This window comes from Uloborus diversus, chromosome 7 (assembly GCF_026930045.1).
Source record: "Uloborus diversus isolate 005 chromosome 7, Udiv.v.3.1, whole genome shotgun sequence".
Classification (NCBI taxonomy): domain Eukaryota; kingdom Metazoa; phylum Arthropoda; class Arachnida; order Araneae; family Uloboridae; genus Uloborus; species Uloborus diversus.
Genome location: NC_072737.1, coordinates 156073483 through 156097086, shown reverse-complemented (window position 1 = coordinate 156097086; position 23604 = coordinate 156073483). Strand labels below are relative to the sequence as shown.

Genomic DNA, 23604 nt, shown 5'->3' with positions numbered 1-23604 from the left:
TTCTAGAAACAATACTCCAATAAGTAGTAGTTAGTATAAGTTATAATGCCAATGAGTAGGGTCCTGCCGAAACTCGTGATTGCGAAAAACATAATTTGAATTAAAAATTTCGGAATTCAAATTAGTTTTATATATATATATATATATATTTTTTACTTTTCATTAAATTATATGTTTAATGCTGTGAGTAAAGTAACTCTTTTTCTGTTAAGTTCCATGTTTTATGCTGTTAACATACCTTCTTGAATTTGATAATTGCAACCGAGGTTAGAACTTGAGATATGTATTAAAATAATATTTTCGAGTAAGAATTTTAATCGTGAAACACTACTTGAGGTTTAAAGATCGAAAGATCATTTTTATGTATGTTTAATTTTTTTTACTCCATTACGTTCTGTAATTAATGATCTCAGTAACTGAAACCACAGGTAAAAATTGAGATACTGAAATCATATATTCTTAAATAGGAAGGAGTGTTTTAAACGTAATATTTCTGGTTTAAAGCTAGCGAAATCGTCTTTTATATATTGTTTTCATGTTTTGATTTTTTTACTCCATCGAGTTTTGGGTTTAATAGTCTCAGTGAAACTTTAAGAATTTAGTAACTGAAACTCCTCGTAGATATTGAGATAATAAAATAATATTTTCTCGAGTAAGAAATTTAATCACGAGACATTATTTCTGGTTTAAAAATCGAGGAATCGTTATGCATTGATTTTTTTTCTCTATTAAGTTCTGTGTTTAATGACCTCAGTGAAACTTTAAGAATTAAATCAGAAGTAGAAATTGAGTTTTAATCGTGATGCACTATTTCTGGTTTAAAGATCGGAAGATCATTTTTTTTTTATTTAGGGTTGCCATTGGCGACTAAAAAGGCGACTTTTGCGACTATTTCTTACCTTAGGCGACTATGGCAACTTTTTTGGCAAAAAACAGGCCATAAACGACTATTTTTTTAAAACACGGCGACTTTTTGCTATAAAAAAGCGACTATTTTTTCATTTTTTATGAAATTCACTGAAAAAGAAATAGGAAGAACGATTTTGAACCAATCAGTTGCATTCCAACACACTATGGATATTGCATCATACAGTTTTCAGCCAATAGCATTTCGCCGGACGGCGAAACGTGTCGATCTACTGAGGTCGAATTCAAATGCAAAATTTTCGTTTTCTGTAATAAAATTGCATTATTAATAATGATCTCCAGTGCTTTGACTTAAGTTATCCTAATATGTACGAAAAAAAACTAAAGCCGTTCTTGTTTGTTAACATTCTAGCGTTGAACACGTTCTTCGCCGAAAATTGCATGCCGTGTTCGAAATTGAAATCTTTTAGCATCCGGTTAGTGTTTGAACTATTTTAAAAGGTCTTAGATATTTTAAATTATGCAATCTTAGGGCAATTTATTTTGGTTTTTATTTCAATAATTTCTTAATTTTTTTTAAAACTTTGCTCTTAAGTTGTTATTAGTTACGTATTTTCGTAAAAATACGAAAATTAAAACTAGCAAACTTCCTTACTTTTAAATTTATGTCAAAAATAAATATTTTCAAAGCTACTTGAACTGAATTTTCCTGTTTTTAAGTTCACATAGAAATGAAAATATAGAGAACAAACACTCAAGCGTTGAACACGTGCTTCGCCGAAAATGTCTTGCAGCGCTCGAAATTTTAATCTTTTAGCATCCAGTTAGTGTTTTAATATTTTTAAATGGTCTTAGATGTTTTAACTTTATGCCATCTTAAAGCAATTTATTTTGATTTTTATTTCAATAATTTCTTATTTTTTTAAAGCTTTGTTCTTAAGTTGTTATTAGTTACGTATTTTCGGACAAAAACGAAATTTCAAACTAGCAAACTTGTTTATCTTCAAATTTATTCCCAAAATAAATATTTTCAAAGCTACTCTAATTTAATTTTCTTGTTTTTTGAAGTTCACATAGAAATGAACGTAACTAAAAATTTAAACTCTAGGAGAAATTCATATGAAAATGAAAATTTGACTCCTTTTAGCTGGAAACTGCTTCAAGTGATCACTAATAGCACTAAAATATAAAATATAAAAAAATGTAATGAAAATTGATTTAACAATTAACAACTCATAAATTTACTTGAATGTTCATGTATTGGTTTGCAATAATTAAGTTTAGCTTATTAGGTAATTTAAAATATGTTTTCACATGTAGAAATCTGATAACATTACATCAGCATCTGCTAAAACAAAAAACCTGTCACTACAGGAACATAAACTGGGTCCTTGCCCTAAAAGTTAGGCTAAGAAGTAGAACTGGCCCTGCCATTATTTAAGAATTTTTTAAGATGTTTTGCTTGACGTTGTCATGGTGCCATGTTCACATGTGCCCCCCCCCCCTCCCCTATACTAGTTTGTTGTTTACTTGGCTTATTTCAGAAGCCATTTTACCTATTACATTAATTACTTTCCCTTACAGCTATTGCTTAATTATTACATTTAAATAGTAGTATGAAAAAACTGTCTCATTTTAGTTCACAGTTCTTAATTTTTAAAAACGACTAGACTTTGAAATACACAAATCAACGATCAGCATTGAAAAAAAAAATCAACATTTAAATGTATTGACAATTTAAAATTTAAAATGCATGGGAAAGTGTCAATACTGTCTCCTAACTTAAATACTTTGAAGACTCATGAATATGTTTTACAAGTTCAAACTCAATTTATAATTCCTTTGTCTTGACTTAAAAAAGATCTTCATTAAATTCTATTATTATTAGTACCATTAAAAAATTCTGAATGAACCAAGTTAATCTTGAAAAAAAAAATATTATGTTTGGGAAAATAAGTTTTTATTGTCTTGTAGTTACTATAGGTAGTCATCTTTTGATTGTGTGACACAATGTATTTTTTGAATTTGTAAGTATTTAAAAAAAAAAATTTAAATACCAACTTCATTACTATTCTGAGAGTTGCTTTTTTGAAGTAGTAGTTCCAGTAAAAAATGTTGAATGATGTTAAAACACATGTTAGATCTGAGAAATTAAGTTTTGATTTTTTTCTTTTTTTGCATTTACTATAAATAGCTATGTTTTAAGATTTTCTGTTGTGTGATTTTGTTACACTAAGTATTTTTTGAGTTAGTAAATAGTTAAAAGAAATTGGAAAAAGCAACTAAATGGGTGAGAAATGCAACTTAATCATTGTGCTGAGGAGACTATTTAGGCGACTTATTTTTACAAATTAGGCTACTAAAGCAACTATTTTGAAGCAAAATTTGGATGGCAACCCTATTATTTGATTTCATATTTTTTTTTTTTTTACTCCTTTAAGTTATGTGTTTATTGATCTCAGTGAAACTTTTTAAATTTAAGTAACCGAAACTATCTGTAGAAATATAGATACTAATATCATCTTTTCAAAAGTAAGAGTGTTTTAAACCTTATGTACTATTTGTGTATTAAAAACTGAATGATGATTTGAATATTTTCGATTTTTGTTTTGGTATCTTTATCACTCTATAAACTTCTCTTTCATGCCCTCAGTAAAACTTCGGGAATTTGAAAATTGAAACCAGAGTTCGGAACCGAGATACTGAACGACGACAGCGTAGTTTTGATCCCCCCCCCCCCTCATGTTCTCCTACTATTAGACCACACACGCTGACGTGGTCTCCGCAGAAGGGAGCTTTGTCGATTCAGGAGCAATTCGTATCTTTTAAGATAAACTGAGCACAGATTGCAGCGACTGCATTTCGGCGAGTCGGAAAATAAAACGGTTAGAAAAAAATATTAAGCGCTAAAAACCAAGATATCTTGTTCTTTTCTTCCTGTTTCCTTCGCTGAGATCCCATGAAATACAGGCGTTAAAAATATATTGGCAGAAGTAGTGGTGGAGCGAATAGCTTTTTTTCCAGATGGAAAATTTTTATGATAAACACTGTCCACATTATTTGTTGTAGCAGTCAGAGACCTGGGGGGACTTAGTTCTTTTCTGGGTTAAGATGATACATCGTATTCCGTCACTGAAGTGGGGGATACACATTCCATAGGCTTTACGCGTAGATTATATACATTGTACAGTAAAATCCCTCTAATGCGGACACTAACGGGACAAATTTTTTTGTCCGCAATAGAGAGGTGTCCGTAGGACAGGGGTTTAATAATGTTATTTGCATTGGAACTGGGGAATTAAAAATTGTCCGCATAAGAAGGGTTTCCGCCTTTGAGGGGTGTCTGTTGGGAGGGGTTTTACTCTTCTGTACTCAACAGGGATGCTCATCCCTCCCTAAAAATGTTATCACCAAATTTCTACTACAAGTTTATTAATAAAAAGGAGCTTTTGAAGTTAATGAACAAAAAACTGTTAGCCTAGTTTGAGTGTGTTCAGTCATGTACACGAAATTAATTAATATGTAGTCGTAGTGTGTTTACTTACGAGAGTTCCGAGAGAGGGGGGACTGCTGCGTTCTGCAAGTACTTAAGCAAGAACTTTTAAATTCCTCATAAATGTGCTTTATTTTTGAATTAAAATATCGTTACTCGTTATTCAATCTCCATTATATTTAACGTTTTAGCTGGATAGCACCGCGGACCCCCTGGCATGGACTCACGGACACCCAGGGTCCGCGGACCACAATTTGGAAAACTCTGGTCTAGAATGATTTAATTTAAAAGAATAATATCTTTCAGTTTTTAATACCGACATCATTTTAAAGATGACGTCATTAAAACGTCATATGCAAATATTCATCATCAAAAGTAATCTATATTGTACATGATGAATTCATTAGTTTATTGTAATAATTATTGTTCATAGTAGCTAAAAAAAAATACTTTAGTCTTAAACTCAAACAAAGCAGAGAATTGACTAAATCGTTTTATCAGACTACATCCTCGTAATCAACATTATATTGTCCTTGTGATAATAGGTATACTATGATTAAGATTAAAAAACAACGTAAATAAAGCACAAATATTGGAGAAAAATACATTGGAGAAATTTTTTCTCCAATATTTGCGCTTTATTTACGTTGTTTTTTCACCTTAATCATATTGTAGCACAAAGCTTATATGATAATTTTTCATTTAATAGGTATACTAATTATTTCTCTTCTTTTACAGCCGAGAATTCCCCTGTAGGATCATGGTCTGTTCGTCTGTCGAGTATTACACCAACGAACTGCAACCGTAACTATTCTATGAACGTCACTCAGTCAGGAACCACATCACCTTCACAAAACGTCAGCCTTCCATCCATGACATCACTCTGCAATTCACTGACTACTAGCATGCATGCCTCACCAGACCCAACTTACACCGATAGTAAATATTTCTTATGTGCCGGTGGCAGCAGCAATTACGCACAGTAGAATAATGACGTTGAAATCTGTTGATACGTTTAGAGGTTCGTTTTGCGTTAATGGAATTTTAAAAGGATATTATTTTTGTATTTTTGATACTTTTTAAACAGCGGGAAAGTGTAATTGAAGAAATATTTATCATTTGGCAGGTCTCGCACGCAGTTTTGGAAGCACTAAAAGTCACCTTGAAAAGCTCACAAACGTTATGAACGTCGAATTATTTTATTGTAGTCAAGTTCACAGTCATTTCCAAGCAGTGAACTCTAAGAGAAACGTAGTGAAGGAGAAAATATTGTATCTGCACCTTAGAACAACAACAAACTATTTCAGATTTCAACCAGATTTAATTAGTTTTAGAAATTTGCTCACGAAGGAATAAAATTTTCAGTGCAACACCAATGTGATTCAGCGCCCTTGTATTGAGTTATAGTAATCACAGTTACCTGTGTCCTAACCAGGAAATCATACAACAGTGTGATATTGAAAACAATTTAAATAAGTATCAATGTAAGAAGTTACTTTGAAAGAACATAGTAGAACATGTTTCTAGACGCATATGTCATTTGCTCTCGCGTCCCTGTAATCAAAATACAAGGTCTTAAATTTTAAGAAAAGTCACCAAATTTAGCGAGTTTCGGTGAGCAATAGAAGATATCTCTTTCACCTCCTGCCAGATGGAGACGGTGAAGTCGCGTGTTTACCTAAAATCTCCCGGCAATGTTTAAATTTGGCGCGTTTCTTAACATTTCGTCCGACTTTAAGACCTCTTATCTCGATAAACGGGGGAACGAGGGCAAAAACTTTTTGTGTCAAAAAGTGTTTCAACAGCTCTTTTGAATATTACCTTTCATAACTTTTTCCGTTATTACACAATTCGTGTGGTTCCTTGGTAAGGATTTGTATTTTTTTTTTTTTTTTTCAAAAATCGGGATCTTTATTTAGAGATTAAACAAACCAAGATCACTTGTGATTTAAGTACAACTAAAATTATTTGTTTTTTCAACAATGGGTATATTTATTTAGAGATAAAAAACCAAGATCACTTATGGTTTAAGCGCGACAAAAATTATTTGTATTTTCAGCAATGAGTGTCTTTATTTAGAGATTTAAAAAAGACCAAGATCACTTGTGGTTTAAGTGCAGCAAAAATTATTTGTGTTTTTAACAATGAGTATCTTTATTTAGAGTTTAAACAAACCAAGATCACTTGTGATTTAAGTACAACTAAAATCATTTGTTTTTTCAACAATGAGTATCTTTGTTTAGAGATTTAAAGAAAACCAAGATCACTTGTGGTTTAAGTGCAACAAAAATTATTTGTTTTTCAACAATGAGTATCTTTATTTAGAGATTAAACAAACCAAGATCACTTGTGATTTAAGTACAACTAAAATCATTTGTTTTTTCAACAATGAGTATCTTTGTTTAGAGATTTAAAGAAAACCAAGATCACTTGTGGTTTAAGTGCAACAAAAATTATTTGTTTTTTTCCAACAATGAGTATCTTTATTTAGAGATTTAAAAAACCAAGATTATTTGTAGTTTAAGTGCAAAAAAAAAATTGTTTTTTTTTTTTTTTTTTTTTTCAACTATGAGTATTTTTATTTAGAGATTAAACGAACCAAGATCACTTGTGATTTAAGTACAGCTAATATTATTTGTTTTTTGAACAATGAGTATCTTTATTTAGAGATTTAAAAAAATAGATCACTTGTGATTTTAGTGTAACTAAAATTATATAATTTTATACATACATTCATCCAAACTGATTGAAAAAAAAAAAACAAATCTTTGGTAGAGATAAAATCTGTAAATAATTAAGGTATTTTCCCTCATCTTCTTTGGAAATTGATATTTTTGACATAGGGTGGTTGTTGTTTCAAAGTCTAGATGCCACGTAGAAAGTTGGAAATATCAAGTCGCCCCTGAAGATATAGAAAAGATTGAATCACGCTTCGAATAACTCTCAGCGAACGTGATAAATCATTTTTGTGTGTAAAAATATTAAATTAAATGACAAATGCTCATTATAAAGTCATTATAAACTGTACATAAGATTATGTAGTAGAAAGGAAAGGAACTGGTTTTGAAATTAAACATTTTATTCATTGTGTTTGAAATTATCTTTATATACATTTTATTTCACTGCCCACTGTCAAATATTTTATCCTGTGCAGTTTTTGTCAAAATTATTCTTTGTTTTTGCTTAATTATTCATGAGTAAACAGTTGTTCTTTTTATATTTATATTTTTGTAACATTATCTTGAGTGGACTACGTAATATCGTAGAAATTTCAAGAAAATGTTGATTTTTAAAAGCAGATTTGTTTTTTCTTTGAATGTACATTTTGTTATGTTGAAATTTTATTTATATTAATGAAAAGCTAAATATTATTTATGTACTACTCTTGCATTGAATGTTTTCTCATTCATCATATACTTACTTTTTTGTAATTACTTCTTCAACTACCAAGAAACAAACAGAAAAGACTCTGTATGATAGCGCAAATTAGGGATCATTCAAATAAAAAAAATTTCTTTCTAAATTGGTGTTTTGATTTTTATTTAATGGTTGACTTCATTTTGTGAGTGAAGTTTCTTTCATACCCAGTCGTAAATATGATTTAAAACAGTTTGTAAAATGTATTCAATATAAGTGCTACTTTTTAACACTGTTAATAATTAGCATTGTTGAAAAGTAGTGATGGGGTTGTTTCCTTCAGTCAAAAGTACTACTTTTAGTCACTGAAATTGATAGAATAAGTAAAAAAATAACACGGAGCCAGAAAACTTTTATTTTCCCAAAAATGATTTTTTTATTTAATTTTTTTAAATGTACGATTTAAAAAATAAGTCGTAGTCTTTTATGACGTCACAAGTGATGTACTTTGTTGCGCTAAATGTTTACGCTTTTTTGTCCACCGCGTTGCCAGGTTATGGTAATTTACACTCTGCGCTAATGGCATTTCATCACTTGTGATGTCATGTGCGGAAGCGTAAAAAATGAAATTCAACTCTGCGCACCGATTAAAATGATTGTTAAAAAACATTAAACTTTGCCAAATTATTCAAAAAATGATTGAATCCCATGTTTTTAAATACTCCTAAAATTTTGGAAACAATCCCACATTATATTGCTACCAAACATTGAACAAATATGACATTCCTCCGATGAGATATCTCAAACTTCAGATTTTCTTAAAATTGAAATATTACCGAAACTATTTCAGAACCGGACTACGCACGTCTATGAGCCAAATTTCATTCAAATCTGTCAAACCGACTGACTTTGTGTAGCGAACATACATACATAAATTCGTACATATACTATCTGCTTAAGGTTGCTTTGGAATTGACAAACGGCCAGTTTAGACGAGCCTATTCGAATGAGAAGGAAGAGGAAAATTTTGATGTTCGTGTTTCATTCATGTCAATGTAACTTTGCTTAATTCAAAGCCTAACACGCATTTGTATAAGCTGCCATTCCTGCAAAACAATAGACTTGTCCATTTTCGTCTCTAAACCGGATATTCACCTTTCCATGTCATCAATGGTCAGATAGTAGTTGGGGCTAGGGTAACCTGGCAGCATTGTGAAGGCTACGCAGATCCTGATCACAGCATACGACGCTGCCGGGTTAGGTTTGCCCCAACTACAGATACATACAAACGAGGTCCTTTGTTAGATACTACTTCATTTTGAATTGAAACTCAAAAAAATACTTTTGAGCTTATGATACCAACTAAAACGTTTAATTAAAATGAACTAAGATAACTGTAAAATTATATAATTTCATTATAAGGAAATTTTCTTAAAACGAATTTTTTGACTGGAACCAATCCATTTCGTTGGAGAGGGACTCCACTGTGTTTGTAAAATATCTATGCATACGCAGTTAAAAAATTTCCTGAAATTTTACGGTAAAACTACTGGCATCCTCGTTGCCAATACTTTTTACTGTAAAATCTTATTTTACTGTAAAATTTTACTGTAGAAAAAAAAACAGAGTGCTGTGGTTAGTTACTGAAGTAGGAAAGAGCGAAATGCTAGTATCGGGGTTTGAAATTAGGGTCTCTGATTCATAGACCAGTTCTATAACCCCTACACCGATTAGTGTTGGACCTGGAGCAAAATGGAGAATTATACGCTTCACTCCATAAGTCACGTGGTGTGCCGATTAGCGATGCAATCGCTTGCTTTTTCCGTTAAAATGTGCTGTAAAATGTTTATTTGCTAATGTAAATTTTGCAGACATATTTACCGTAAAAGTTTCGTGATTTTTTTAGTGTAATATCCATTTATTGACACAAGAAAAAAATAAGAATATTCATCAATGAGCAGAATATTCACTGCACGCAATTTCAGAATCTGAGTTCGAAGCAGTGCATTTCAGCATCACTCTTAAAAGATTCTGTCTTTTCTTGTTTCTTAATCCTCCGCTCTTTATCCATTTTTTTTTCTTTTGAAGTTCTTTGGTCCGCAGACGATAGAGAAGGGGGTGCGAGAGGGAGAAAGACGGCGAAGAATTGTTGACAGACACATCTTCTGCTTTTGCCAGAAGTCCAAAGGCCTTTCCGAGCGCTAAAGCAACAACATAACCTGCTATTCTTAGATCGGTTTTCTCTACAAAAAAACCCTTCCGGTTTTGCGAAAGAGTCGGCTAATGCATCCTTTTCAAGAAATTTTCAACCATTCTTAGCTGCATACGCCTGAATTTATTGAATTAAGGGGAATTGGTACTCTAAAACCTTTTTACTTCCTTTTATAAAAAAGGAAGTATTGTATTCGCGAAAAAATTTTCACCCAAAAATCGGTCTTCATTTCCATTTTGCTCACCCCCAAATGAATGTTGAGTTTTTTTTCCAACCCGACCACAATAGGATATGTGCCTAGGAACGTACAGACACCCGAAATATCCATTTTGACGACCCCCTAGTTAATTACAACGAGTTTTCTCGTGACGTCTGTATGTACGTATGTGTGTATGTATGTCGCATAACTCAAGAACGGAATGTCCTAGAAAGTTGAAATTTGGTACGTAGACTCCAAGTGGGGTCTATAGTTGTGAACCTTCTTTTTTGGTTGCTTTCGGATGCTTCAAAGGGAGTCTTTTCCCCTTTTTGAGGGGAAATCATTGTTAATTTCGATGTAAACTCAAGTGGTGTTATAATTTGGCGGACACTTGGCGATATATCGCCAGTCTTTTGGTCGCGCAGTTTTGTCGCCAACTTGGTAACAAATTTGGGGATTTTTTTTTTAAAATCTGGTTTTGATTTGGCCACTGTTGGTGATATTTAGAGAGCAAACTATTGAATCACATTAAAATTGCCAATAATGGGAAAATGACATTAAATTGGAGTAAAAGGAAGTCATGTGATGCACACATCAGCTCGTTTAAAAGATTTTAGTTCAAATATTCAAATCAAGAGCCTTCAGGTGACACCGAATTCATGTTTCTTTTGGATTGAAAGTAACTAAATATAAATATTAACTGCACTGGAACGTATTAAAATGTCGTACAGTTTTACTTTCAAACTTGGTTTTCTCAAAACGTCAATTTTATGGACTCTGGTTCCTTTTTCTAGAAAACTACTTTACATATTACTTTGAAAGTTTCCCCATATTTTATTTATACGTTCATAATCATACTGAAGTGAGATTTTTGCTTTAAGACTCGCACTTTTTCTTAAACAGCTGTTTTTATAGTCCGTTTCCCCCCCCCCCCTCAAGAACTTGCTATGGGGTAATATTTAAAAAATAATGAAATGAATAGAATTTCCTTAAAATGTCACCTCAGTAGACTCTTAGACATCTCTTGAAAACACTGAAAATTTCTCTCATTAAAACTTCTTGTGAATAAGGTGCATAAAGTTTAGCAATTTAACATTAATGCAGCTTATGCAGAGTACCGACTCTTCTTGAAAATATGGAACATAATTTTAGTTGCTATATGTGAATGTTAGTTTCTAAATCCGAAGACCTTGAATGTTACTTTAAATGTTTCCCAAATTTTGAATAAAACTAAAAACTATGCACAAAACTGTGAGATAGCTTTAACATAAAACAGTCCTAGAATTATAGCTTACCTAAATATGTATCAGAGATGCATATTTTCTTAATGCAAGAATGAGAAATGATGAAATTTAAGCGTTTGACAAGGATTGGGACTAAATGTTTACAAAAACGCAAAAAAATAAGCACAGATATGAAACATAAGATCGAATTGAAAGAGTTTACTCCGGACCTCATTACTGAATAGGCCCAGTGGTGTTTGTTCCCATGGGGGCCCATACGGCGCATACTCCATATGCGCCGTATACTCTCAAACATTTTTTAGACATATAGCGTATACTCCATATGCGCCGTATACTCTCAAACATTTTTTAGACACATATAGCGTATACTCTCAAGCATTTTTAGACACATAGCCTATACACTCAAACATTTTTTAGACACATAGCCTATGCTCTCAAACATTTTTTAGACACATAGCGTATACTCTCAAACATTTTTTAGACACATAGCGTATACTCTCAAACATTTTTAGACACATAGCGTATACTCAAACATTTTTTAGACACATAGCGTATACCCTCAAGCTTCAAAAATATAATATTATGACATATTAGATATAGGATCGCATACACATATTGTGCGAATGGATTACTGAGAGTATACGCTCAGAAAAATTGATGAGGACATCATTGAATAGGGCAATAAGGTCCTGGCCTAGAAGTGAGCCTCCAAATTGCTTAAATTATTTGAGTCAAAGTCTAAAATTGTAAGGGTTGGCTATAAAGGGACCCCGAAAAGCATTTAACCTAGCGCTCCCTGATACCTTAATCGGGTCCTGAGTGTACCTGAAATATAACGTAAAAAGAAAATACGGGTTAAGTACGGTATAACCGTACGGCAGGTCGAACCTAGAGGTGGGGATTTACCATATCGCAATTGAGAGTGGCCCCCCACAACATAAGGGCCCCAAAGATATATTGTATACAGAATTGCAGATAATTCTACAATATCTAATAACACTTTTAGCAAAAGTCAATAAAATTTTACTCTCATTGTGAATATAAAGAAAAATTTATTAAAATTTTTCAGGGGAGAGCGTTTAGATTTTTGAAATTTCGGATTTTCTACGCCCGGATTTTTGATGTTCGGATTTGTAACGTTCAGATTTTTGCCGTTTCGGATTTTCGCCGTTCGGATTTTTGTCGTTTCGAATTTTTGACGTTTTGGATATTCGACGTTCGGATTATCGACGTTCTTCTGTGTAACCAGATTCCTATTACAGTCTAACTCGCTAAAACGAGCCCTGTATTTGTTTGGTACCTACAATCTATGGGAGCATAACTCGCTTTTAACGAGCAAACCCCGTTTAAAGCGAGCAATATTTTTGTAACTCATAAATTTCAATTTAATTCCTGCGCAGCTTATCATTTCTTGGAAAAATCCCTTTAACATAGAGTTGCGACATGGGTAGCAAAACATCGATGTTTCGAAACATCGATGTTAGAAATTAAAACATCGATGCTATTGATACATCGACCAAAAAACATCGATGTTTCCAAACATCGATGTTTTAAAACATCGATCTTTTTATCAATGTATAACATACATTTTTGAATATACTACACTAATTTAAGCAATACAAAAGAATACGTACCCGTAGAATATATTGAAAATACTGAACCTCAGTTCATGAATTCAAGAATAGTTTCGCGACATCTTGGTATTATAACAGGACAAAAATTGGTGATAAGATACGCACCGATTAATACAAGCTAGTTATTGTAATAATGGAATATTGTCAAACTGAATGAAACAAAGTAAATTTACATCAAAAAAGTATTTAAGAAAAAATGTATCATAGCACTTACCGTCAGTTGAATGATGAGAAAAAGTTGTGCTAATTATTTTAAAAATACCAAGTTCATTCTAAATATTATTTTTAAGAGCAAGAAATATGTATTGTACTGTTAGTTAATAATTAAACACAAATTGTAATAGAGGGACGACTTGTTGGGAGAAATCGATAAGTAACCCCGAATATTGGTGTTGAGTTTGGAGAAAAAGAAGTTTGTTTACTGTTTACCCAGAAGCGCATTTCTCTTTTCGCAGACAATCCCACCACTCAGAGAAACATCTCTTTCCAAAGGAACAGAAGTTGCCATCACTATCAAATACTTTAAATGAACTTTTACGATCTCTGAATTTTTAAAGTTATAATTTTCACCGGAGTAACGTATAGGATTTTCCTTTAGTTTAAGAACTGGAGCCTTGAAATAGACTGCAAGTTCTGGCACCAGACTTCCAGTGTCAGGTTCTTCCAATAGTTTTGACCTCTTCCTCGCTCTCTAGTTAATCTTCTACTATCTTGTAGTGATCTTCCCCAAAATCATCCTCTACACAGAAAATTTGATCTTATAAAATGGGTTCAAAAATGATTTTTTTTTTTGGCAATTCCATAAGTAAATTTAATTACCTAGCGAGAAAATTGGAGCAAATTTTATGATAATTTCCCATTAAAATGCAAAACCATCTACATCGGAAAAACATCGAAACCAAAACATCGATTGTCCAAAAACATCGAAAGTAAAACATCGATGCTAAAAACATCGATGTTTTAACAAAAACATCGATGTTTTAACAAAAACATCGATGTTTCCAAAACATCGTCATCGATGTCGCACCCCTACTTTAACATTCCGAAGTTCACCGAAAGTTAGGGATGGGTCAGAGATTCTGAAACAAGTGATGACGACCCATTTTTCAAAATTTGTGATGCAGAGAAGCATTTGAGAACTATATATTTATTGACACCAATGTTATCACTTCCGAAGTACTTACTTCTGAAGCAAATGCAGGCGAAAAATAAAATGGGAGGGGGGGGGGGAAGCGATGATGATGAAGAATGTGAAAAATTTGAAGTTCAACTACTCTCTACAAACTTGATGGCTTTAGATGTGCAGAAAAACTATTTTCTTTACCAGGAGTGTGAATAACGATGTTTCTTTTGCTGTGAATATTCCTCAAAAAAGAAAAAAAAAAGATAAATTAATTTGAATCATGGCTTTTTGAATTCAAATTATGTTTTTCGCAATTACGAGTGTGTGTGTGTTTATGCCTGTATGCAGGCATGAGTGTGTGTGCATGTAAGAGTGTGTATGTATGCGTTTGTGTCTGTGTGCACAGCATGAGTATGTGTGTGTATAGGTATGTGTATGTATGCGTGTGTGTTTGTGTCTGTATGCAGCTATGAGTGTGTGTGCATGTAGGCATGGGTGTTTGTGTGCCGGCATGACTGTGTGTGTGTGTGTCAAAGTGCAAGCATGAGTGTGTGTGTGCAGGTGTGTGTATGTATGCGTGTGTATGTTGGATATGGACGCAAACTGGAGACGGTTTTCGCTGGAGGAGCAGCATCAAGAGGAGCCGGTCGACGGTGGTGCTGCAGAGGGAGGCGGGGGGGGGGGGAATAAAATCCTAGGAATTCAAAACTGTCAAGTGAGAACAATAAGCAATCGTGATTGCTCAAAAAACAATAACACACGAATGAGACAATAAGATAGTTCAAAGCAAATTAATCAACTTCTTTGGTACTGTACCCGAAAAAAAAAAAAAAAAAAGAAAAGAAAAACTCGAACCAAACCAAATAAATGTGTATGATTTTTTATGATTTTTTTCGGAAACGCGTTTTTCTACGAGCACTCGGTTTTTCCGAGCGAATATCGCTGTCCCTCCATGCTCGTTTTAAGCGAGTTCAACTGTATTAGGCAGAAATGCGCTCGTATGATTCCACTCATAATTTTCTGAAGCAACTTTCTTCACGAATTTGAAAAATGAGAATTACGAAAAAAATCGTCCGTTTGTTAGGTCGTAAGTGTCTTCATAAAATGTTCGCATTTGACAGAGCGCAAAGAGTTTTATCGTTATTGCTGCCCATGATGTCAGACTCGGTTACCACAAATCTCATGATTCAGAAAGTCGACTTACTGGGTCACTAATGTTGATCCCGGGTTTAGATTAAACCCATTAAAAGAGGATATGGCGAGGAAAGGTGATTGTAATTCCAGTTGAAATGTTTACAAATTGAAAGTGACAAATGTGCAGAATGGGGGTTGTAGGATGGGGATGATTCCTACCGGCGCGCAGTCAAATTTTTGAGAAGTTTTCCTTCTTATGGGTCATTATTGCGAAAATAGTTCAGCTCATGTAGGAGATTTTGAAATTTTTTCAGTAAATTTTAACTGTTAGGAGAAATTTATCAATTGTTTTGTCGGTTCTCCAAATGTGTGAACAGATATAATTTTTTAAGAGCACGAATATATTCTTTGGAAAAAGAAGAAGAATATTACGTCTCCCAGCCACAAATCATTTGGGGTTGAAATGTAATTAAAGAATGCAAAACAACATAACATATCAGTTACTTTGGTGGTTAGAAAAATTGCATCACCCTCGCATTTTCACAACAATGGGATTATTTGAGAAGGTCCATTTCTGAACCTGAGTGTGAGTTTAGAGAAAAAAATTACTTAACCCCATGTCAATTTAAGTCTAATGGCAGGATAAAGGTTTTCAAATTGTTACTTACCAGTTTTGCTATATGGCACGGAGCAGAATCATCCTGTAAAATGACGTTTGGAACTGAAGTAAAGTGATCCCGGATACTAGGAAGCAATTTCTCCTCCAAAATGCCAATATACACCTCAGCGTTTACTGTTCCTTGCACAAAGTGATGTCCACCAACTCCTTGATCAGAAATACATCCCCAAATCATCTGGGATACGGAATGCTTGATTGTGTGTTGAATGCAGTCGGGATGATATTCCTCTCCTTTGCGGCGCGGTTGATGCAATTTTTTTTTTACCACCACTGTATATTGTATCGCTTACATAAAAAAAAATAAGTTGCAACATAAATTGAGGGGGGAAAATTCCGTTTTTTATTAATGTACCGATATTTTCTATGAGCTACGATTTAGAAAAAATATATATATAACAAAAACAATCACATTAAATCCGGTAAAATTTTAAGAAGACGCTGTAAAACTTCCCTGCTGAGTTGTGTAGCTTCGTTGAATTCTACATCCAACGAACGTGGCGAGTCTAAGGCCTTACACACACGAGTTAGTTGAATCAAATTTTCGAAAAAGTTGCCTGTCGACCAGTTGTTTTTGTTGTCTTCACACGAAACAACTTAGTTGCACTGGAGAGTTGTGTGGAGAAACAAAGATCATCACAAAATACAGTCCTACTATTAAAATAATGGCGAGTCAGTTAAAAATCGAGAAAATTGCTCTTAGTTACGCGGAATGACTCATTTGGTACAAAATGAAATGTATATGAAGAAATAAAAGTTCTAAATACAACATGCAATATCACAATTATAATATGAGTGGGTCAGTTAAAGTTTCCCGGAATGACTGTGCTGGTTGGTATAAAATGAAATGTGTGGAGAAACATAGGTCCTGAAAAAAATACAGTCCTACTATTTAAATATGAGTGGGTCAGGTAAAAACAGAGAAAAATGGCTCAAAGTTACCCGTAATGATTGTACTGGTATAAAATGAAATGTGTGGAGAAACGAAGGTTCTAAAAACAAAATATATTATCACTATTGAAATATGAGTGGGTCAGATAAAATGGAGAAAATTGGCTCTAAGTTACCCGGAATGACTGCACTGGTATAAAATGAACTGTGTGGAGAAACGAAGGTTCTCAAAACGAAACAATATTACTAATAAAATATGAGTGGGTCTGTTAAAAATAGAGAAAATTGGCTCAAGTTACCAGGAATGGCTGTACTAGTAAAAAAATGAAATGTGAAGAAACAAAAGTCCTAAAAATACAATATTACCATTAAAATATGAGTGGGTCAATTAAAAATAGAAAAAATTGTCTCTAAGTTACCCGGAATGATTGCGCTGGTTGGTATAAAATAAAATGTGTGAATAAACAAAGGTCCTCAAAAAAATAGTCCAACTATTAAAATATGAGTGGACCAGATAAAAACAGAGAAAATTGCTCTAAGTTACCCGGAATGAATGTACTGGTTTAAAATGAAATGTGTGGAGAAACGAAGGTCCTGAAAACAAGATATATTATAACTATTAAAATATGAGTGGGTCAGATAAAATGGAGAAAACTGGCTCTAAGTTACCCGAAATGACTGTACTGGTTGGCATAAAGATAATACTGGGTAAATTTAAAATAGAGACAATTGGCTCTAAGTTGTCCGGAATGACTGTGCTGGTAAGAAATAAAATATGTGGTGAAACAAAAGTCCTCAAAAAAAAAAAAAGAAGAAGAAGAAGAAAGAAACACATGCACATTTGAGGCATATTCAGCTGTTCAGAAAGAAGCAATCGACACCTATTTTAAATCAACCACCAGTCAAAAGTATCCTAAACGCAAAATTCCTTTCGAAAAATTCCAAGATCTTTGAATCCTAATTTATGGGATTGTTTTTTTTGCTTGTAATACTATCTTATCACGCAGGCATCTGCTAAAAGAGAGGGAGGAAGAAAAAAAGAAGAAACTGTGGTATTCGAAAACAGAGCCATCTCCTTTGGGAAGCCCAGAGCGCGACATTGTCAACAGGTCTTGCCGAACCTATACCCTTTTAGCTCGTAACTAACTTGTCGCGACGCAGACGACAGATCAAATGGGTGGGTGGTTACCAGACCCCCTACGTAGAGACGCTTAAAATCGTCTGTTTATGGTCTTATCGAGAACTACACGTGGAACGTTTCCAGTTACGCGAGAGGGCTATTAAAGTGAATTAGGGGTGGATGCAGATGGTCGAATATATTGTGAGCAGGGAATGGAGTTGTGTCCTTGATTGTAATGGCCATTTTATGCGCCTCAGGGCAGTATTAAAAATTTCGGTAAATTTAGAGCGAAACCGAATTTAATCTTGTCCTTAAAACTATAAGCGATTAGTTATGGGGTTGTTTCCATCAGTCAAAAGTACTAGTTTTAGTCACTGAAGTTGGTAGAATGAGCTCAATACATAACATGGAGCGAAAAAAAACTGTTATTGTCAAAGAGATTAATGTTTTAAAATGTCCGATGTTTTAAATAAGACGTGGTTTTTATGACGTCACAAGTGATAAACTTAGCCGCGCTATTCCACTGGCGTGCTGTATGCTCGCAAAGGGAATTAAATATTGCGTTTTGCGTTAATGGCATCAGTGTGTGAATGGCGTTTCATCACTTTACGCTTCTGCTCGTGACATCACTTGTGATATCATGCGCAGAAGCGTAAAAAATAAAATTAAAATAATTTTTAAAAGATATTAAACTTTATCAAAGTATTTAAAAAATGGTCAAATCCTATGTTTTTAAGCATGCTCTTTCAAAAAAAAAAACTTTAAAAATTTCGGAACCGACTCCATTGCTGATGCAAATACACCCAAATTCAGAATTTCGCTTGAAAACAGTATTATTCATTTTGGGCAATGCTCCAGCAATAGGAACATTTTAATATCTTTATCATTACTCTAAAAATATTAATAAGAAAACACCCTACTTTATTTATTTACATTGGTAACCTAGCTTTCAAAGATCATAGATATTTTTAAAAGCCAAATTATTACAAATATGTAAAATGCCGTTGTTATCTCTTATATAATGAAAAACTGAGCGTATCTATGTATCTATGTATGTCCAAGCTTCTTCTCCCGAACGACAGTGAACTGACCATCGAACCAGGTATCGATGGATTCGTAATCTTCCCGTCTTCATGTTTGGCTATTTAACACAATCCTCCGATAATAATTAGCGGAGATATCAATTAAAAACTATAAAGTATGGCTCTTAGATTTCAAAATTAAATCCCTATTTTTCGAAGACTTTGATCCATTCAAATTATTATTCAGTGCTTCATCTCAAATTTCCGCAACAATGCTCTTATTAAAATGTATAGCGTGAAGAAAATCATTGAGATAAAAGATCTGTTGCCATTTTTTTCTCGAATATGAACAGGTAAAATTCTTGTTTTTGTTTTGAGGCTTTTCCTGTAATCAGAGGATTTAAAATGTTTACTTTTTGGGGTTTTCCCGCAATCTGCCGCAAAATTTCACTTTTTTTTTTTTGGTTCAAGCCTGAGTGTTGAACTTGCGTCACTTGATATAACTTATATTTTTGAGGTGGACCGTGCAAAGCCGGGCGACGCAGCTAGTATGTATCTAATTTTTGTTGCCGTCTATTGCTCCTCAGACAATTTCTCAAATATAGTTATTAACAAAATGATAAAATAAAAAAGTAATAAAGAACATTATACAATACTTTATTGAGTTGGCAGCTCTTCAGCTTTTAATGCATCATAAAAAAGAAATAAATAAACAAAATGTGTTATTTCACTAAAGATATGTAGTTTGAAACCCATCCCTTAATTTTCAATTCTTGCCGTTTTTTAAGGATTTTAATTCAGAAAACCATTCTAGCAAAAAGCATCTACAGAACATTGTGTGAACAGTGAAATCCCGTTACAACGAACCTCAAGGACCCTCAAATTTTGTTCGTTGAAACGGAAATTTCGTTGGGTTGGTATTCGTTGCAACGGAATTTCACTGTGCAGTGGCCGCCGCTTATATAAATCGTATTTGTTCTAAATAGTTTTAATTCCACAAAGCGGCTGATTCAATAAAGCGGCTAATTCAATAACGCTGGATTTTGTTCTGAGTTTGACAATTTGATTCATTAAAGCAGCTGATTCAGTTAACCTCTGATTCCATTAACCGGCGTCCACTGTACATGCAAAAGTTACTTTTGTACAAATATATCCCAGAGATGTCCATCCCCCCCTCAATTGCTAAGAAGAATCCCCCTGATGAATGAACCACCCACCTCTGCCCAAATGGAACCAAATACCCTCTAAAATCCCCCTGAAAAATTTAGCCCATATAGCATCGTTTCTGGACAACCTCCAGTGTTTTACAACCTTGCCGATCTTTAAAATGGGAAGCTGTTGTCTTCCCTAGATTTAGCAACTTATGTCACGATCTCGGTGTCCTCAAAAACTTGGGATAAAATCATTCAAAAAATAAATAAATAAATCCCGCGGAAAGAAAACATAATCTTAGGAATAATGTCAACGTCAAAATAGCCTGACTAGTAAAGGGCAAACTGTGTTCATTCCTTAACTGAAAGTTAACTTTTCAAAAAACCATATTGAAAATGAAAATGCCACCGAGGAGTGAAAGAGGACAGATCACTAAATTAAAGATTTTCAATAATATTTTTTTGATTTCGAAGAGAAGACTACACTGTAAAAAACGAACTGAAGTGAGCATCACACGACTTCCTTTTACTCCAATTTAATGTCATTTTCTCATTATTGGCAGTTTTAATGTGATTCAATAGTTTACTCTCTAAATATCACCAACAGTGGCCAAATTAAAAGCAGTTTAAAAAAAAAACATTAAAATTTTTTTTTAAATCGCTAAATTTGTCGCCAAGTTGGCGAAAACACTTGGCGACCAAAAGACTGTCGATATATCGCCAAGTGTCCGCCAAATTATAACACTATTTGAGTTTACATCGAAATTAACAATGATTTCCCCCCCAAAAGGGGCAAAAGACCCCCTTAGGAGCATTCGAATGTAACCAAAAAGGGAGGTGCACAACTAGACCCCACTAGGAGTCTACGTACCAAATTTCAACTTTATAGGACATTACGATCTTGAGTTATGCGACATACATACGTACATACGCACGTACGCACATACGCACGTACTTACAGACGTCACGAGAAAACTCATTTTTTTTCCCTCGGGAATCGTCAAAATGGTTATTTCGCGTGTCTATATGTTCTTAGGCACTTATCCACATGTTTCGAGTAGAAAAAAAAAAAAAAAACAAAACTCATCATTCATTCATGGGTGAGCAAAATGGAAATTAAGGTCGATTTTTGATTGAAATTTTTTTCGCAAATACAATACTTCCTTTTTTTAAAAGGAAGTAAAAATGTGCAAGGTTACCAGTATTAAAACGTTACACGAATTCTGAAGTGTGTAGTTGCATCATTGTTTAGAAAAGTCAAATAGTTGGGGGAACCTTGCATTGCACTATGGTTTCAGTAGAATTCAAAGCGCCTGCGTAAATATCATAATCGGCGCAGAGCAATAAAGATGACTCATTTGTATATTAAAATAAATAAATATTGTACATTAAATATTTGAAAATTGGTTGTTAAAAAGCATGAACTTGTTAAATTGTTCGAGAAAGTCAGATGAAAGCTTAGTTTTTACGAATGTGTAACCTTTCAAGCAATTTCTCTATAATCATACAGAAAATGCTGGATTAACCTTACGTAGAAATGAGTGAGACGTTACCCCATAGTTACATTACCATGGTGTAACCTTCCACAAGCGATGTGTAACTTTACACCAGTTACATCAGTTAAATTACTCCAGAGCAGTGGAGGCAGCTAAGCTGCCACCGATTTCATGGAGTAAGGCTACACATATTTTTTTAGTGTAGTGATGCCACACCGATGCCGATGTTTTCGAAACACTGATATATTTTTTATATGATATTTTTGTTCAAGCATCGACGTTTTACCATCGATGTATTACGATCAACGTTTTAATTTTTGCCATCAATACGTTAGAGAAGATGTTTTTCTACACTGTAAAAAATTTTGTGTAACCTTACTCCATAAAATAGGTGGCAGCTTAGCTGCCTGCACTGCTCTAGAGTATCTTAATTGACATAATTGGTGTAAAATTTCACATCGTTTGTGGAAGGTTACACCACGGTAATTAAGCGTAACTATAGCGTAACTATAACGTAACTATAGCATAACGTTTCACTCATTTTTGAGTAAGTTTATGCCATCATTTTCTGAATGGTTACAGAGCAATTGTTTGAAAGGTAACATATTAGCAAAAATTAAGCTTCCATCTGACTTTCATGAACGAGAACTCATTTTTAAGTGTAAATAAGTTGTTTTATATTTCAAATTAAATATTCGATGGTTTAAATTATCCTAATATATTAAACTAGCTGCGTTGCCCGGCTTTGCCCGGTCTACCTTTAAAATAACCCTTGTGTCAAGTGAAGTACATTCAATAACTAGGCTTAAATGAAAGAAAAAAAACCATCATGCAAAATTTCCCCTCCAAACAATGACGACAGATATTAAAATACTTTCAAGAAATTAAAATAAAATGAGAAAGATGGATTGAAAAAGCGTAACCATGGAAACACAAAATAAAATAAGTTTAAGAGAAGAAAATGGGAAAGAAGGAAATAAACAATGGATTCAAGAAGCGTTACCGTGGAAACGCAAAATAAAATGGCTAAAAACTTGAATAGAGAACAGATTTTTGAATTTCCTTTTATTCGCTTGTAACTTTTTTTCTAATTGCGATAGAGGGTTTAACTTTCGACCACAGGTCGAGTTAGATCTGGAGTGAAAAAAGGAACTCTTTCCAATGGTGTCAAAATGAAAACTGGGAGAGACAATTCCTTCACTTTTTATTGATAGATTTAATGAAGGAAGTAGTGCCTAAATGTCAGTTAAGCCTAAAAAAATTCGAGCTAAAAACGCAAATAACTCCCGCCGCAATTAAGTTAGAATATTGAAACAAATTACGTAGAACGCGGAAAATTCTACCCTTTCCAACGATATGTAATTTTAACATATGCAAGTAATTTTTCTCCCCCATATTCGAGAATTTATATGAAAATTGGGCCTAAATTGGAATTAAAAAAGAACTACTGGTCGAATTTGTTTCGAACAGGTCTGCAAACCTCAGGACTTAAAGGAACAAACTGCGAACATTTCAGCGAAATCGGCCGGGCGAAATTCAAACACACAGACGCTTTTTGGAGACTTCGTTGTAGAGATGATCATGTGCAAACTTCCTTCTATACGATTTAAATTGTAAGTATAAAAATAAATTAGTAGATTACAATACTTGAAATTCTTTATCAATGTATTAAAGTAAATCTTGCTAGAAACCCTTTTGTTTTCGGTCTTCCTTACAGCTTTTGCTTTCAATCATTCGTTTATTCAATATTTATCACGTTCATACTTTTTCACATCTAATATGCACCAATCAACTTTACACCAATTCAAACCTTTTTTTTTTTTGATATACAAACAAGACATTTTTATAGCACTAAGAGAGGAAATAACACCCAGGATACCTGAGTAGGATCAAATCAGTACCGCAAGTCTCACAGATAAGTCGCAAAGCAATGAGGGGAACCCATATAGGGGGGGGGGGGCAAGTGGGGGCTCAAGCCTCATATA

The 23604-nt window shown here is 33.6% G+C and overlaps 1 protein-coding gene across 1 annotated transcript in view; it reads left to right on the top strand.

Moving 5' to 3' along the window:
• Window positions 1-11300, top strand: part of LOC129226955 (forkhead box protein F1-like) — a 75969-nt gene extending 64669 nt beyond the window's left edge. Inside the window, exons 2-3 of the mRNA XM_054861584.1 lie at window positions 5099-5164; window positions 11242-11300. Of these exons, the coding sequence (XP_054717559.1) occupies window positions 5099-5164; window positions 11242-11300 (125 nt within the window). The remainder of the gene's footprint in view (window positions 1-5098; window positions 5165-11241) is intronic.
• Window positions 11301-23604: the final 12304 nt, after the last annotated feature.